The sequence below is a fragment of the Vombatus ursinus genome, unplaced genomic scaffold (genome assembly GCF_900497805.2).
Source record: "Vombatus ursinus unplaced genomic scaffold, bare-nosed wombat genome assembly UNPS02001287.1, whole genome shotgun sequence".
Classification (NCBI taxonomy): Eukaryota; Metazoa; Chordata; class Mammalia; order Diprotodontia; family Vombatidae; genus Vombatus; species Vombatus ursinus.
Genome location: NW_020941065.1, coordinates 3,019,934 through 3,037,739, shown reverse-complemented (window position 1 = coordinate 3,037,739; position 17,806 = coordinate 3,019,934). Strand labels below are relative to the sequence as shown.

At 47.5% G+C, this 17,806-nt stretch overlaps 1 protein-coding gene across 1 annotated transcript; it reads left to right on the top strand.

Moving 5' to 3' along the window:
• The first annotated feature begins 2,904 nt into the window (after positions 1-2,904).
• On the top strand, positions 2,905-15,042 carry TBX3 (T-box 3). The gene is made up of 7 exons (XM_027865506.1): positions 2,905-4,220; positions 5,887-6,154; positions 7,347-7,493; positions 9,215-9,291; positions 10,475-10,635; positions 12,146-12,858; positions 14,111-15,042. Exons 1-7 carry the CDS (start codon positions 3,838-3,840, stop codon positions 14,594-14,596), a joined length of 2,235 nt encoding a protein of 744 aa, XP_027721307.1. The 5' UTR covers positions 2,905-3,837; the 3' UTR covers positions 14,597-15,042.
• The last annotated feature ends 2,764 nt before the right edge of the window (positions 15,043-17,806 follow it).

Here is a 17,806-nt window from a genome sequence, read left to right as displayed (position 1 = left end):
AAAAAAAAAAAAATCGCCTCAGATGTTCCGCTCCTATCTCCGCGCATTTAACCCACAATGGAATTGCATTTTCTTCCGCTGCTGGAGAAGTAGTGTCTTCCCTTCCCCCCTCGTTAAGGAAAGGGGGTGTCTACGGCATAGAAAATCTAAGACCAGATTGCCGGCTTCCGCCACGGATCCCTTCAGCTTTCTTGCCCTCTCCTAGTCGGAGCCAGGGACTGAGCCCTTCAATTCGGCTTCCCTCTATAAATCAGTGCATTTCACTGTCCTCATCACCTTCCCTTTTCCTAGAACAGACAAAAAGTACTTAATTCCACAAAAGTTCATTTAAAGCCTTCTAGGAAGCGGGAAGTGTGAGAATGTACTTAAAATGAGGGTCTTTCTTTCCACTGTGTTCTTTAATTCTAGGCCTCTTGTCTTCCCCCCCCCACCCAACCTTCTGACCTATTAGTTTCACAACCCCACCCCCCAGCTTTTGCGCTCTGGACTCTACTTTCCCTCCCCTCCCGGACCAGAGCCCGAGGGCCGAGGAGCTTTCGGTGACCCTGTGCTGGTCAGGGGGCGCTAGAAGAGGCGGGAGAGGGGAGTAAACAGTAACCCATTCGGCGCCAGGCTAGATAATTCCATCACATTCCCTTAACCCCTACTCCCATCCCCCTGGGGCCTGAGGCCCCCACCTTACCTGGAGTAAAGCCGAATTCCCGGGAACCGGTCACCTCTGACTCTGGGGCAGGGGCGTTTCACTGTTTGCTTTACAAATTTGCCCCTGATTTTCTGGCCCGATAAATCCCAGGTGAAGAAAGAGCATGGGGCCAAGCAGATAACGAGAATGATTCTTGGACTAGATATCCCCTGCCTGGTCACTTCTCCCTCCACCCCCTCCACACACCCCACCCGAGTTTTCAGGCCCAGGCCCTTGCCAATGGGGACCAAGGGGACTAGGTAGAGACGCCAGGGATAAAGATGACTGGTGGGCGAGGCCCTGGCCACCTTCCTCGATCTGGGGATGTTTTTTCTGACCCCGAATCTGTCCTGACTCAAGGGCACAGACAGTACCCACTAACTCTACATCTACTTGTTTTGAGAAAAATCAGAATTAGTCTCTCTTCCTACCCCAAGCAGGAGGGTATATGCAGTGTAAATAAATTACCTGTATGCAGGGGGTGTCAGAGTGTACCGCTGTCTTTTGATGTAATTGTGGGCACGTGTTTGAGTTTGGGGTTTGTAAAAAACATCTAGTAAAGCGATTACTTAAAATGTGCAGTGTGTCTGTGTGGAATATACGCTGTGGTCTGTACGTGTATGTTTATTCATTATATTATGGATTGTATTATTCATTATATCCATTATATTATGGATCTATTTTTCGTGTCTCCGTGTTGGTATACGGGGTCCGTTAATGGATTTAAATGGTTTTATATTTTGTTGTATATTCTGGAGGGAAACATTCATGTATTTAAACAACTTTGCCTCTTTGTTTAAACAATTTTGTTGTATGTTCTGGGGTCCGTGCAAGTGTTTAGACAACTTATCTGAAAACTTTGTGTCTCTTGTCTATTCTGAGATCCATGAATGTATTTAAATGACATTGGGTCTTTTGGTCATACATTCTGGGGTCCATACATATGTTTCTTCGATAATTCCTACTGTCAGTGTTGCGTATGCTGTGATCGATGCAAAGCATGTTGCATTTGAGTGTATTTGTGTATGCGCGAGCGTGTTTGTGTGCCTCAATAACTCAGGCTTCTGTAATAGGAGTAGCCCGGGAGCTGGAGCCGGCAGCTGTGGGTGCCTTTCTCCGTCCTAGCAACTCCCAACGTTCCCGGGCCCCGCAGGCGAGGCGCCCACGCTGCGCTGCGGAGGGCGCGGCTGCCCGGCGGAGCCGTGCACGTGGGGAGAAGCTAAGAGCAAGCGGGGGCAGAGTGGAGCCGGAGCCCTCGCCGGCGCCGGAGCCTCTCCTAGACTGAGCCCGGCCCCTGCGCCGCGCCGCGCTGGGTCTGTCCCTCCCTCCCTCCCTCCCGGTCGGGCACAGCTCCCCCTCGCCCTTCTCATCCTTCCTGCCATTGTAGGGAGAGGCGGCGGCGAACGCTGCAACCGCCGCCCAGCTTAGTAGCCCGGAGCGGGCCAGATCTCCCCCGCCAGGCCGCCTGGAGTGAGGGGAGAGGAGGTAAGACTCAGGGCGGCTCTAGCTGGCCTTGGAGCCGGCGGAGCAAGCGGCAGCCGCCGAGGAGAGAGGAAGGAAGGCGCGGGCGGCCAAAGTCCTTCCCTCGGTGCCTGCCTGCCTGCCTGCCTGCCTGCCTTCCCCCGGCTCCCAGGCTTTCTTCCTCTCCTTCCTTCCTCGGCCCTTCCTCCTCCCTCTGTCCTGGGGTGGATGAATGAGACTTTTCAGGCAGCAAAAAAGAAAAAAAGAAAGAAAAAGAAAAGAAAGAAAAAGGGGCAAGCCAGCGAGGAATCAAGAGCTCAGGGGGTTGCGGGTGATTTCTCCTCGGATAAGCCACCTAGAGGCGACTTCGTTTTTGTCTCCCCAGTGGCTCTGCTCCCTCCGCCCTCCCCCCTCTGATCCTGTTGACAATATTCACACGGCAGAGAGTAGTAGAGATGCTTCGCTACAACATTACAGTTTCCGACACCTTTTTATAACTCGGCTCGATCCCCCTCCACTCGACCTGTCAAAACCACGCCTATGGAGCTACACAATTGGTCCGAAAGCGTCAAAGAGCCAATCAAGAAAGCTTGAGCTTCCTCGCAGCTCACAACACATCCGCACGATCTGGCGCAAGTCGAGCAGACTCACAGGGATTTCTTGAGGCTGAGGGTGTCTCTCGTACAGCTCTCTCTCTCTCTCTCTCTCTCTCTCTCTCTCTGTCTCCGGCTCTTTCTCTTTCTCTCCCTCCCTCTCCCTTTCCCCCACCCCTTTTCTCTCTTATTCCCTATCCCTTTCTCTCTCCCCTCCTTCCTTCCCCCCTCCCCTCCTCCTTCACTTTTTCTAGCCAGGACTGAAATCCACATTATTGCAAGGAAGAGGAGAGACTGGGGGGAGGGAAACGCAAGCAAGGCTCATTGAAACTGAACCCCCAACCGAAGCTTAGGGGGGAAGGAGAGGGAGAAGAACGGAAGCCCATTCGCAGCTCGAGTTGGGTCCTAGCTTTTTGTTGTTACAATAATAATTTTTTTTTGCGGGGGGGATCTGTTTTTGAGTGAGTGTTGTCTCTGTGTGTGTGTGTGTATGCAATTTTCCCCTCCCTTCCTCGCTCGCTTTCTCTGTCTCAGAGCAGAGATCTAAGTCGAATTGAAGAACAGAGAGACAGAAGACGGGAAGCAAAAAGGAGGAAAAGCAAAATTGCAGCATTTGCCTACGGAGGTCCAGTCCCATCTTCAACCAAGGAAGACTGGGCCCCGGGAACCCAAGATTCCCGGAACTCCAAGCTCAGCGATTCTAGATCCGAGAGCCGAGAAAGCAGTACTCGGGCTGGCCGAGGAGAAAGCCAGAAACCCCAAGGACTATCTGCTCTTGCCTCCCAGTGAAGGCGGCCGGGAGGGACGTGCCACGACCAGTGGAAAAACAGGACCCAGGGGTGCCCACCGCCCTGAGTGATTATGCCTCATCTTGGAAGTTTTTAGAAAGCAGTCCCCCACTCCTCCTTTACGAAATATAGACTTAATCTAAAACATCTCTCTCGTCCCCACCATCTGAAGGAGGTGATTCTGGGTTCCTGTGGGGTCTCCCTTCTTTTAACGATGTACTATTAAAAAGAGGGAGGGGGCACCTGAGTGAGGACTCGAGTGCAACAGCCCGAGCCCCGATCCCAGTCAGCAGAGCGGCGGCTGAGCCTCCCCATGAGAGAGCCGGTCATCCCTGGGACAAGCATGGCTTACCACCCTTTCTTACCTCACCGGGCTCCGGACTTCGGCATGAGCGCCGTGCTGGGACACCAGCCTCCCTTCTTCCCGGCTCTCACCCTGCCTCCCAATGGGGCTGCGGCGCTCTCACTGCCAGGGGCTCTGGCCAAGCCCATTATGGATCAATTAGTCGGGGCCGCCGAAACCGGCATCCCCTTCTCCTCCCTGGGTCACCAGGCGGCGGCTCATCTGAGGCCTCTGAAAACCCTGGAGCCCGAGGAAGAGGTCGAGGACGACCCCAAGGTCCATCTAGAAGCCAAGGAGCTTTGGGAACAATTCCATAAAAGAGGGACCGAGATGGTGATCACCAAATCCGGAAGGTAAGCGGCTGAAATTCTGACTTCTGAGGCTGGGTCTTTGGGTTTCTTGTTTTGTTTTGTTTTTGGTTATTATTGGTTTCCCCCCCCCCCCCCCCCCCCAAAGCAGTCTTGTGAGCCTGTGTGCTTTCAGCTGCCTCCGGAAAAACTTGCCTCATCTGGAATTATGCGCTTCTATAGACTACTGCTTACTTTGCAGACTGAACTGCAGGAAATCCTAAGACTACCTGCCTCTCACACACGTGCATGCATTCTTACTAAGAAAAAAATGTTCCCTGTCTTTGTGTGTCTGTGCGTGTATGCCTGTCTGTAGACAGTCCTATCTACTATTGTGGGCACTATTTTACAGATATCTTTAAAGAAGAAAAAATAGTTTGTTTGGTTTTTTTTTTTTACTTGTGTAGAGAGTACTCAGCTGTCTCCTTTCTGAAATGTGCTAATTGCTATTTTCTAATCTTTGAATTCAGAGAGAATAACTTTAGGCTTATCGTCTCCTATGGGAGCTCTTAGCGTGCGTTTATAGTCTAAAGACTGTCTCCCTCTGTGTCCGGAATCTTGCCCCCTAGGTTCATAAGAGGCCTAACTGTATATACTTGGGCTATAGAAATGTATTCCCACATCAATGAGAGAAACTGATCAAAGATATTTTAGTTTGCACACTCACATGTTTGTAATCAGAGAGAAATAAAGAGTTCAGCAGGCAAGGGGGGGAGCGTAATTAGAATTATACAGTTAGGCATATGTCCTACAACATATGGGGGAAACTAACCTTCCCAGAGAGCTTTGTAGATTTTGCAGAGATCACCTGAACAAACTCTGGCAAAGGCTGGGGGGGCCCCTGTGATTTTTATGCTGTACCTTTCTGCTACTTAAAAGAAAATAAAAGAACGGCATTAAAGCTGGGGGGGGGGGAGAAAGAAAGAAAGAAAAGAAACCTTGATCCATAGTTCTCACAATCCTCTGTCTCCTTGCTCATTGTGGTCAGAAGTTTTACTTGGAAAACCTCGGCCAAAAAAGTAGGTGCCTTCTTATTTGTTACCAGGTCATGTGTTTCCTTTTACGCCAGGATCGCCGAACGCCAAACTCTTGGACATAATAAACAGCAAATTTGTGGTATCCTGTCGCAGTTTAAAACTGGACATAGCAGCGGGGGGATGTGGTCAGCCCTGCGCTGCACAGATGGCCAAGTGCTAGAAAATGGCATTTTCTGAATTCGTTGTGGGAGACTCCAGGAACAGTTACCCTTCCCTATGTCAGCAGGCTCCAAAGTGCATTTTCCATGGGGAGATAATTTTCCTCAGGCCCAATAACCTCCTGAAAAAGAGTGATTTCCCCACACACACATACATGTACTCCCTTCGGTCACTTGTCTGATGGTAGAAGAGGCCACCACATTTTTTCATTCTCTCCTACTCCATTGTTTGAGAAGATAATTTTTTTTAATTAAGTGAGGCTAATTTATATATGTATTATATATATATACATATGTAATAATAAATTTTAAAAATTCCTTTTTCCTGGTTGTCGGACAAAATGAAGCAGACCCCTCTTCCCAGATCCCTTTTCCTGCCTTGAAGAAATCCCCCAGTCACCAAAAGCTTTCCTTTGAAATATTGAGGAGTAATTGATCTCGGAAACTCACGAATTTGTTCTGGTCTATCTCTTCTAGGAGAATGTTCCCTCCGTTTAAAGTGAGATGTACTGGGTTGGATAAAAAGGCCAAGTATATTTTGTTGATGGACATTGTAGCTGCGGACGATTGTAGATATAAATTCCATAATTCCCGGTGGATGGTTGCGGGCAAGGCTGACCCTGAAATGCCCAAACGAATGTACATTCATCCCGACAGTCCTGCGACAGGCGAGCAGTGGATGTCCAAAGTGGTCACTTTTCACAAACTGAAACTGACCAACAATATTTCTGACAAACATGGATTTGTAAGTTTCCCTCCGAGTTACATATGAGGATTTTGTTTGTTTTTAATTCTCTTTCCCTACCTCTTCCAGAAGGCCTCCCTTTTCCTCCCCGGCCTTCTGTCCCCGAATAATGAAAGCTGCCTTCTCAGATCTTAAAACTTGAGGCGCCCCCTCAACAAGAATCTCTCAGCATTGCCCAGAGAGAATGGAGGGGGCACAGAAAAGATCTGGCTGACCTAGGAAAGGGAGCCCTTACCCAGGCAGCCCAGTAAATTCCCGACCTGTTGTATTTGAATGTTAAAGACTTGGTGCAGCCGGTTGATTCGGTTTTTAAAAAATCTATTGTTATTTAAAATCCAAAACCAAACCACTCTTTACCCACAGTTTCATTTTCAAATTTAATTTTCCCCATTATCATTTTGCTGAAATCAATTCTCTTCTCTAACAAAATTTTAAAAGCTTGATTGCTGAAAAAGTTTAATTGGTATGTCTGGTTAGCTGGAGGTTTTTTTTTTTTTTTTTTTTTTTTAATAAAGAATGGGATTTGACGAAAGCCAGTTTCCTGGGTTGTCGGGAAAGGCAGAAAGAGATCTCCTGAAGTTGGGTGAAGAGAAGAATTAAAAATGATTCTCGGAGAATGTGAAGTGCCCCTTGTTTTCCCAAGACCCCCAATTCCATTCAACTAATAGGCTAAGTGCAAAATGGGGTGAAGATTTCTGGAGCTCTAGGGAGATGTGTCTGGCCTAGAAATCTTTGGGGAGAGTGCATTTACTACCCTTACTTTGATTAGCAGATAAATGTTCCTCCCTGGATTTCAGCCTTTTAGAGGCTTTAAGCCAATTGGGACAGTCAATTAGTGAGAACTGAAGTCAATAATCTTTTTATAAATTAAATACATTTTCATCTTTTATCTTTTTAATGGTATTTTTTTCCTTTGGACCCCTAAAGTGGGTTTGCTGGGGATATGGAGTTTAGGTACCTATGCATGTAGAACACAGGACATGCAAGTTTTGTATACATAGGGATATCTGGATATTGGTAGTGGAGGTGGTCAGCAAGTCATTGTCCTAATGAATCTATAAATTAAAGTCAGTCTACCTGGGCTTTGTACCTAGGAGGGTGCACACTGGCAGTATTGTTTGGGATTCCAAAGCCCCTGGGATTCTTCTCGGCACTAACCATTCCTTCTCTTTCTCCTCTTTCCTCTTTGCAGACCATTTTAAACTCCATGCACAAATACCAGCCTAGGTTCCACATTGTTAGGGCCAATGATATCCTGAAACTTCCCTATAGTACATTTCGGACGTATGTGTTCCCTGAGACAGAATTCATCGCTGTGACCGCATACCAGAATGATAAGGTAATAGAGAATTTGGGGGGGAGAAGGTATAGAATTAAAAAGGGGGAATTCAGGGAAGTGCTATTCAGGCTTTCTTTTGATGTCATTTGACTTTGTAAGGAGGCCAGTCTTAGTGAAAAGAGTGAGCACTCCTCTGCGTAGCCAACAGCCAAAATTTGCTTGGGTTAAAGGGTAGAATGATCTAAAGAAATCCACTTTACATATGACTCTCATTCTGTCCTTATTAGAATTTTTAGGTTGTTCCTTCCCAAACCCAATGTTGACTGGCTAACCACAGGGAGGGAAAGGTCTCTATGTGAAAATATAAAATGGGTCTTCTTGGGTCTTTAGCCTAAAACAAGCACAGAATAGCTTCCCTTTCCCCTGCTGTCCCACAGCTCCGAGTAGCTTTCTGGTCTGGTTCTTATTATGTTTTATCCTGCCATGATTTTATTATTATTATTATTATTATTATTATTATTATTATTTTCTCTGTGTGTGGTAGGAGGAGGATGGGAATGCCCATCTAAAAAGCATTTTGATGTTGGGGGTACTCTGAGGTGTGGTCAGTCAAGTGGGGATTGTAGCATGAGATTTTTACTACCTTGGCCCTAGTCATCGGGAAATATTCCAGGCCCACTTTGCAGACAGTTGGGGAAGGTGAACTCAGAAGGCTGAATGTAACACAGAGGAAACAAAGCCGGGTGCTGATTGAAGATCTCCCAGATCAGCCTCATTCTTCCATGACCCACAAGTAGGAGTCATTAAAAAAAAAAATTGTTTTCATGGAATCACCCACTAATCTTTTTTCATGATAGATGGTCAATCATGCCTTGCACGTATCAGATGCTTAATAAATGTTTGTTGGTTTCATTGACTTGACATTTGCCATAACACGGCCCCTGGCCCCTGTGGGCTAGAGCTGAGATTGGAAGGGAGGAATGCAAGGCCATTGACTGGGTGTCCTAATGGTGGGTGTTTATTGGAACTGAAAGGCAAAGGGCTTTAGTTCAGTTCGATTTCTCCAGAAACCAAGATCCGACCAATTTTCTCTCTTACCATTATAAGAAAGTTGCCCTTTATACCTAGAGAACAATTTGGAAAGGAAGCTTTGTCAGACACTTTTTTTGGGGGGGAGGCAGTGTAAACCTTCTTTGGCAAAAAACAACTTCTTAGTTGCTCCTTGGACTCTGGATTTGTGTTGGGTAGTTAATACTAATACTAATACCAATAATAATATTAAAGCTTTCTATAAAGTACATTGCAATTAGCAATATTCCTTGGCAATGTAGACAAGTGGAAAATTTTGTTTACAATCATGACCTCTCCCCACCAAATTTCTATAAAACACTTTATGAGATTGGGTAGGGGCATAATTCACTTTACAATGAATTGCGGGTATATTTAAAAAAAAACAACAAAGTGCTAAATGGAAACATAATTTTTAATAGCTAGAAAGTTTTCTGTTTTACTTTTTTTTCAGCCTTCAAATGGACTTTATACTCCAGCTCCAGAACCATTTCCAGGCCACCTAATGCCTGAAAACTTACTTAGGGAATCTAGGTTGGGGAGGGGCTTGTCAAAGACAGTTTTGACTCTACCTTCCTTCACCCTCTACCTATCTCAGCTGAGTTCCTAACCCTGAACTAAGGAGAGTATGGAGGTGGGGAGGTCTGTTCGGCACTTCAGAAGAGTTTCAGAGATGAGGCAAAAGTTTTCCTACTCCTCTGTCCTCTTTTCAGATAACACAGTTAAAAATTGACAACAACCCCTTTGCCAAAGGGTTCCGAGATACCGGGAATGGCAGGCGGGAGAAGAGGTGAGTAAAGGAAATTGCTTCATAAGAAAAGCTTTGGGAGATCTTGAATTCCTATTTGGAGATCTAAAGTGTTTGTAAGGAGGCAATTGTGTCTTTTGACAGAGAGAATGCAGTCCCAGGAGGTTCTAGGGCCTTCCATCTTTGCCGAGAGGGGTGAACAGCCCCACCCAAATTTCAAAGGATATTAAAATCCATTTGGAAGCAGACTGAGGGTAGAGGGTCTGTTTATAAATCCTTTGTCCTAGGACACTGGAATTTGCCACAGTCCCATTAAAAAGCTTATCCAAGAAACATGTTGATCGAATCAGAAATTCCTGATTGACCTATCCCAGGGTACTGATTATGGACTTCCCAGTCCAGTCCTGGTGGGGTGGAGCTGCCAGTTCTAAGTAGGTTTGGACCCTTAAGTGAAAAAACAGAATCCCAACCTCCCCCTAGGACAAAATAGCCAGGGGGGTGGGAGGTGACATACCTAGGCTGAACGGTACTCTCTTGCTAAACTGAGCAGGGATTTTGCTGACCAGGAGTTTCCCTTTCTGATAAAGTCAAAACTTTTCTAAGTTAGAAGAACCTAGAATTATCTCTGTCTTTGGGGAATGAATAAGAGAGGGAATGGCAAGAAGAAAGCTCTTCCCTGCAGGTACCCAAAGGAAATTATTTCTAATTTTTTTGGCAACAGATTTTTTGTTCTTACACTAGGCTGATTGTTGGTGGAGAGACTGCACAGAGTGCAGGGAGAAATCACTTGAGTTCCTTACAATCTCAGCAACCATTAAGGGGCTTGATAGACCAAGGCTTTAATGACCCGACAGTCTGTCCTCCCCCCCCCATCTCTAGACTCAATACCGATTTCTCCTGCCTGTCTGCCTCCCCACCCCCATTAACCAAGGTGCTCTGGCCCTTATGCATGTCTGTTAATGAAATCTCAAGCCTTAATAAATGGAGGACAGCCACCCAAGCTTTCTTAAAAATCAACAACTCACTCTGTACAGTATCTTCCTCTCCCCTTAACTGGCAGCTGTGTTGATAGATGTTCAGACCACTCTGAGTTTAAGACACCTGAAGTAACTGGGCTAGGTGTTAGCAATATATATATTTATACATCCTCTGGAGTTACTGAGGGGCAAAAGCAGGCAAAAAAAACCCCTCCCGCCTAAAGTAATTTGCACTGTTCTGTCTACAGAAAGCAGCTGACTTTGCAGTCCATGAGAGTGTTTGAGGAGAGACATAAGAAGGAAGCCGGGACCTCCGATGAATCCTCCAGTGAGCAGACAGCTTTCAAATGTTTTGCCCAATCCTCTTCCCCAGCAGCTGTCTCCACAGTTGGTACGTCTAATCTCAAAGGTAGGTATCAAAGGGCCACTCCAACCCCTGAGAGCATCTCTGTCCCCTCATGGCACTTGGTAGTCAAAGATGGGCTTTTCTCTGCCTCTAGTGCCCTTCCTTAGTGCATTCCCCCAATCTTTTTTTCCCCACTTTGTCATGCCTCTCTCTCTCTTGACTGGCCCAGTCAAGAGACAAAGCGTTTCAGAGTTGTCCCTCACTGATTTATAACTATACCCCGATCTTCGAAAAGGGCCTGGAAGCCTTGTTCCCTTCCCCCAACAGATGTAAGAAGTCACGCTCCCCTCCCTCTACCCTCCTTGTCCCATGCTAGTGGATTTGTGCTGCTTCACCCCCTTCCTCCCCTCTTCAACATGTTCTCCCACACCAAGGCCATTGAAATTCTCCTTTGTGCATGCAGACCTAGATTTGAAAGATATTTGAGCACCTTGGAAATGGGGTGGGGGTGGGGAAGATGTTACAGGTAGGAGAGAGGGGGGAAAAAGGAATCTTTTCCACCTGGAGCAGAGGAGGTAGAAGCTCCAACCAAACTGAAAAGTCAGTCGGCCTGTGGGAGGAGGTGTACTGGGGGAGGGGCGGGGAGGGGAGGGAGATGAGATGGTTCAGGACCTGAACCGGTTTCCTGTGTTTAAAGAGCAGGCAATATTTATTTGGAAAGAAACACACACAGAGAGACACAACAGAAGAAACGTGTTTTCAAGGGAAATAAAATGAAAGAACTTTATATCTTTAATCCATTAAAATTTTCCAGTGTAAAATGGCTTGCAATGATATCCAGCTAGGGGTGTGCTGATAGGGAAATATAATTGTATTTGTTTAAACTGGGGGAGGTATGTACCTATTCTACAGGTCCTTTCCCCTCTCTAGGCCGCAGTTTCTTCTGTAAAATGAGACTGTCAAACTCGATGAATTCTCTAGGTCGGGGTGGGGAACCTGCAGCCTCCAGGCCACAAGTGGCCTTCTAGGTCCTTGGGTGTGGCCATTTGACTGAGAATTACAGAACAAATCCTTTTATTAAGGGAATACGGTCTGTGAAGTTTGGATTCAAAGTGCTGCGCTCGAGGACCTAATGGGCCACATGTGGCCTCGAGGCTGCAGATTCCCCACCCCTGCTTCTAGACTAGATCCTGGAGGGTTTGAATGATTCCCCCTTTCCCTAGTAAAGTGCCTTCCCACTACTCAAAAGAACTTTTCTTTGTTTTGTGTTTATGCATCTGTATACGTGGTGTTTCCTGTAGTACAAAGTAAGCACCTAGAGGGCAAGGCCTGTTATTTTTAATCCTTTTATTCAAAGTGCCTAACTGTCCTGACTCATAAATTCTGCCTGCTTAATAAATGTCTTTTGACACATTTCTTTGGTTAGTTTTAGAAAGTGAATTTGCCTCCTTGTGGAATTTCTGGGTTGAATTGGTGGTGGCAGCTGGGGGTAGGGGGTGCAGTTTGCAGTCTAATTGCAGGCTTATCACTGCATGGGTCTCACCCGGCCTTGTGCCCTTTCTCTCCTCTGCAGATCTGTGCCCTAGTGAGGGAGAGAGTGATGCTGAAAGCAAGGAAGAGCCCCCTGAGGCCAGTGACATGGGAAAAATCTCTACCACCACATTGGAGGAGCCTTCCAAAGACAAGGGCACCTCACCCTCCAAGGCCCACCTCTTCTCATCGGAGAGAGATCGAGATAGGGATCGGGACCGGGATAGGGATCGAGATCGAGACCGGGCCAGGGAAGGGGTACGGCTGGAAAAGAACTCCCCAGATTCTCGTCATAGCCCAGCTGCCATCTCCTCCAGCACCCGAAGCTCGGGCTGTGAGGATCGAAAGAGCCCTGGCCGGGAAGGGGTGCCCAAGGCCCCTGAGGAAGGGCGCCCAGTGCTCTCGGGAAAGGAGACCTTCACTCCTCTCACAGTGCAGACGGACAGCTCATCACACCTAAGCCCAGCTCACCTCCCGAACCTGGCCTTCCCCCCTGGCCTGGCTAGCCAACAGTTCTTTAGTCCCCTGGGCAATGGCCATCCTCTCCTCCTGCACCCCAGCCAGTTTGCTATGGGGGGAGCCTTCTCCAGCATGGCGGCTGGTGTGGGGCCCCTGCTGGCCACCGTGTCTGGAGCTTCCACGGGAGTCCCCGGCTTGGACACCACGGCCATGGCCACTGCAGCCGCCCAGGGACTATCAGGGGCCTCTGCAGCAGCCTTGCCCTTCCACCTCCAGCAGCACGTCCTAGCCTCTCAGGTAATTCTCTCCCTGGGTTTCTCTCTTTGTCTCTTTCTCTCCCCCCCCCCCCCCCCAAGCCAGCAGCTAGGTGGCACAGTAGATAGAATATTAGACTTGGAGTCAGGAAGGCAAATCCAGCCCACAAGATACATGACTCTGGGCAAGTCATTTAACCTCTTTCCTCAATTTCCTTATCTGTAAAATAAGGGTAATCATAGCACCAGGCCTAACCAGATTGTCATGAGAATTAAAAGTGCTTTGCAAACCTTGAAGAGCTATATGAATTCTAGCTGCTATCATTATTATTGCCACCCCTGGCTCAAATTGCCTCCCTGGGTGCCAGGCAGGGTTGAGATTACAGTAAGAGGGCACTCTTCTATCCTCCCAAGCATTAATTTTGGACAAGGCCATCCTGGGTTAAGAACAGCAACAGCTCAGATTTGGAGTGGGACCAGGACAAGGAAGGGAGCTGTCTGTGTGTGGGGAGGGCAGCCGTACCCGGGGAGGAATGGGCCTTGGGCAAGAGAGGGAAAGGAGTGGGGAGTCAGTGAATCAGAGCAGGCTGCCGAAGTTCAGTAGAAGCTTTATTTGGGAGGAAGGAGTTTCAGCTTCCTTTTTTAACTGGCACTCATTTTTGTTCCTTCCTGTCCTGTCTGATATTTCTAAGGACCCTAGAAATGTGGAGGATTTGGGGGAGAGGGAGGGATGGAGGGATTGCTCTGTCAGCCTTTTTCCGGTAGAAATTGTGGACGTTGTGATGGAAAACACTGGACTAGGAGTTTGGTGACGGCCATTAAGCCTGGCTGTCACTCAGTAACTGTGCTATGGTAGGAGCTGTGGGTCTGCTTCTCCCTATTCTGTAAAATTAAGTTAGGCTAAGAAAAATTGGGCCCTCCACTGTCTGTATTCTAAGGTCCTCACCAGCTCTGGCATTTTCTGTTCTAAGGCGCCACCCACCTCCACCGGTCACTGTTCTGAGGTCTTCCTCACTTTTAACATCCATGTTCCCAGGTCCCTCCCAGCTCTGACATTCTATGTTCCGAGGGCCCTCCCAGTTCTAACATTTTATGATCTGAGGTCCCTCCCAGCCCTGATATTCTATGGTTTTGTTCTTGGCCCGCAACGTTTTCCCTTGGGATCTGGGTCCTTGACTGGCTCTTCTGGGACTAAGGATAGGAGTTGTGGTTTGTGGATTTGGAATAGGAAGGAGCCCGCTACGTCTCTGTTCCCCAGAATCACTGACTCCTCCCTCCGCACTTTGTTTCTCCAGGGACTGGCCATGTCGCCTTTCGGAAGCCTCTTCCCCTACCCTTACACGTACATGGCAGCGGCTGCAGCTGCCTCCACTGCAGCGGCTGCTTCCAGCTCCGTCCACCGGCACCCTTTCCTGAACGCAGTGAGGCCCAGACTTCGCTACAGCCCATACTCCATCCCTATGCCCCTTCCTGACAGCAGCAGCCTGCTCACGCCAGGTCTCCCTTCGATGGCTGCGGCGGCAGCTGCGGCAGCGGCAGCAACGTCGGGCAGCGTGCTGGAGAGCAAAGCGGCCAATTTAGCCGCCAGCCCCGCCTCGGTGGCTTTGGACTCGGGCTCTGAACTCAATAGCCGGTCTTCTACCATCTCCTCTGGCTCTGTGTCCTTGTCCCCAAAACTCTGCCCCGAGAAGGAGCCCTCCACCAGCGAACTGCAGAGCATCCAGCGTCTAGTGAGCGGCCTGGAGTCGAAGCAAGACAGATGCCGCAGCGGATCCCCCTAATGGCCTGCACCTCAATCCCAGAGTTCCAAGAAAGCGGACCCATTGAGGTGGGGGCGAAGGATGGGCGCAGAAGTGAATTGGGGTGAGGGCGTCCTCATCTTTAGTTCTTGTGTCTCATTCCAAATCATTCTCGCAGTGCACTTTGTAAAACTATGGTGAAGTCCCTCACATGGCCCTGTGGCCACAGCAACCCCTCTGGAAAGGGCTGGGCCGGGGCCCAGCTGAGGCTGAGGCTTGAAGGGGGTGGGGGTGGGGGAAGAAGGTTTAATGGAAGAAAAGACCTAAAAGCTGCTATGTTTCAGAACCATGCTCTCATTGAAAGGTCATGTTTGTCCCGTAGAAAGCAGAGATGGCCAAGTTCATCTCCAGAGCTGTTTGGTTTTTTTTTGTTTGTTTTTGTTTTTGTTTTTCCCCACTCAGTGTGTAAAATAGACTAAATGAAATAAAAAATGAATGGAAATGAATGAATAAGGTTTAGAAAAGTGATTTTTTAAGAATATAAAGTGACTTGCTTTATCAATTCTTCAAAATGAAACTGACTGCAGAACTCTGGGGTGGGATGAAGATATACCTGTAGCCCTTGTTAGCCTGTATTAATGAACTCTGTGTCTTTTTAATATTATTGTGATGTCTTAAGAGCCCCCATAGGGCACTTGCATGCTCCGCTGTAGTCTATTTTTCTGTTTTATTTTTCTGAATGTTTAATTCCCAGGGAGAAAAGGAAATGACCCTTCTTCCCTCTCCCATCCCCTAACTGCAACAGGCCCCCGTAATATTAATAATTTTAAAAAGAGGCAGATAAATAAGTGGGAAGGGAATTGAATTTATTTTATGAAAATTTGTTTCGTTGCTAGTTGTCTCCCTCGGGTTTCCTTCTCTCTTTACTGTATATGCAATAACAAGGTTATTAAAAATAGTTTAAAAAAAAGAGAAGTGGACACTATTAGACAAAGTATTTATGTAATTATTTGGTAACTTGTAAATAAGTGGAATATGAATACTCAGAATTAAACTTTAATTTATTGACACTGTACAGATCTCTGTAAATAAGGCAGCAGCTGTCCCGTGTTTCGTTCTCCATTTCATTTCAAGGTCAGGCTTGGAAAACAAGGAAACATACAGCTCTGGGCTGGTTTTGTTTTTTTTTTCCCTATTTTTTTTTTTTTTTTGCAAAGTACCTCCCTTCTAATAACCAAGTTAGTAAAAAGTCCTAATGCAGAAGATAAAAATAAATTAATGGGAAGGGTGCTATTATTAGGTCCTTTCCTGAGTCAAATGAAGGGCGTGGAGATTGAGGTGGGGAGGGGAAAAGGGGCAAAGCAGAGTCTTGTGGGCTGTATTTCTCTTTTTCTGAATTTGCCCATTCCTTCTTATGTCCAAATGAAATGGGTATGACTACTGGTGTCGCTGTGTGATTCATTTATTTCTCAGTTGGTGCCTAGAGATAATAGCTAATCCAAGTTTGAAAGTCAGGTGTCTTCAAGAAAAAAAAAAGACCACCAAACTTTAAAAGAGGAAAACCCATGAAGGTATATTTTGTGTTATAGAATCGTTAATGAGTTCTTGGTTTTCTGTATTTTTTTTTCTTTTAAAACGTCACTGAAATTTCAATAAATTTTTATTGAAATGTCTCCCAGACTTTGTCGAATGCCTTTCTTGTTGGGACCTTCACAGGAGCAGACAAACAGGAACAAAGAATCCGAATTCCCCCCCCCCTTAAATAATTAAGTCGTCCGCCCTCCCCCCCATCGAACTGAGTAGTTCTGAAGAGCTGTCAATCAAGTGTCACAAAGGCGCCCAAATTTTTTTTTGCTCTAGAAAAATAAAGTGGGAGGGGGAGCTCCAAAAATAATCTGATCGTGCATTTTCCTCGAGATGAGACAGGGACCAGACAGAAGGGGAGGGAGGGAGGAGAAAGGTTTGGGTTGCCTAGCTCCTTCAGATCTTGCTTTCAATGGCAAAAGACGGTAAAGGCGGTAAAGGTCCGCCGGCGTGCTCATGGCTCACTCAGACCTACATCTGTCATAAATTATGGAGCCAACCGGGAAGAAGGTGGGAGCTTCCAAAGGGAAACTTTAGAGATGCCTTTGCCCTTTCCTGTGGTGTATTCTCCCGGCCCCAAATTTCCTAGCACTACTCGCCCCCTCCCCCATTCCCAATTAAAAGTGACCCAGGGATGCGAATTAAAATGAATATGTGCGGACGTCACCCTGGCCTTTCTCAGGTGAGGCTGCTACGCTCGCTAGTCTCCAGTCTCACCTCTGCGGTTGGAAAGGTGTCTTTTTAGGACACCTCTAAAAAGGACTTTTAGAAGCTTCTCAGGATGAAGAAGGACAAAGACGGACGGTTCCCAGAGTTCTCACGTCTAGCCGTCTGGGCCTATCGCTAAGGATACTGCCAGGAGAATTTCCATTCCTTTCAGAACGTGGGGTTGGAAGATCAACGGGCGGTGAGGAGATAGAGTGTCCCCCAAGCTGGCACTGGGCCCTGACCTAAGCTGCCTCGCCCGTGGCCCCGGTCAGGAAGCTGCGGCTCCCATGTAGTGTCAGTTTCCCAAACCTTGGGGAGGAGGGAAAGAGGTCCCATTGCTTTAGCACTGTAGGGGGCTTACAACATACTTTCACTCTAGTCCTCCCTTACCCACTTCCGATAACCTAGTTAGGGAAGCAAGACTTCTTAGGAACTAGACGCTCAGACAGAGGTGGCTTGCGCACCGTCACCTGCCAAAAACTGGAGTGGCTAGGTCTCCCACTAAGGGCTTCGTATAATAACTAAGCTAGGGCTCTTTCCCTCTGGAGCCTGCCCAGGGCTCTCATCTGCAATCTTCCTAAACCCAAGAAGTGGTCCGCCGTCTCAGTGGTCTGGAGATGACACCTGGAAACGAGAAGCGGCTCTGGCTGAGCGCTTACTGCTGGCTCAAAACGCCTGACTCCAGCTCCCCATCTCTCCTGTAGGCCTGAAATCTAGGGGTAGACTGATCCTGTTAGACATTTAATTTTAAAAGCCAGGGTAATTCCTCCAGAGTGGAAGGGACACTTCTGAGCCCCAGAAAGCGGTAGAGACCCGACTGGCCCTTGCCCCCATTTCTCCCCGGCTCCTGCCTACTCCTTCTTTCTGGAGGATTCCCCTCAGCCCCCAAGCAGTCCAGTAAGTTTCCTTTTGAAGTTGAGTTTTATCTTTTAAACAGTCAATAAAATGCCTAGTGCCTGT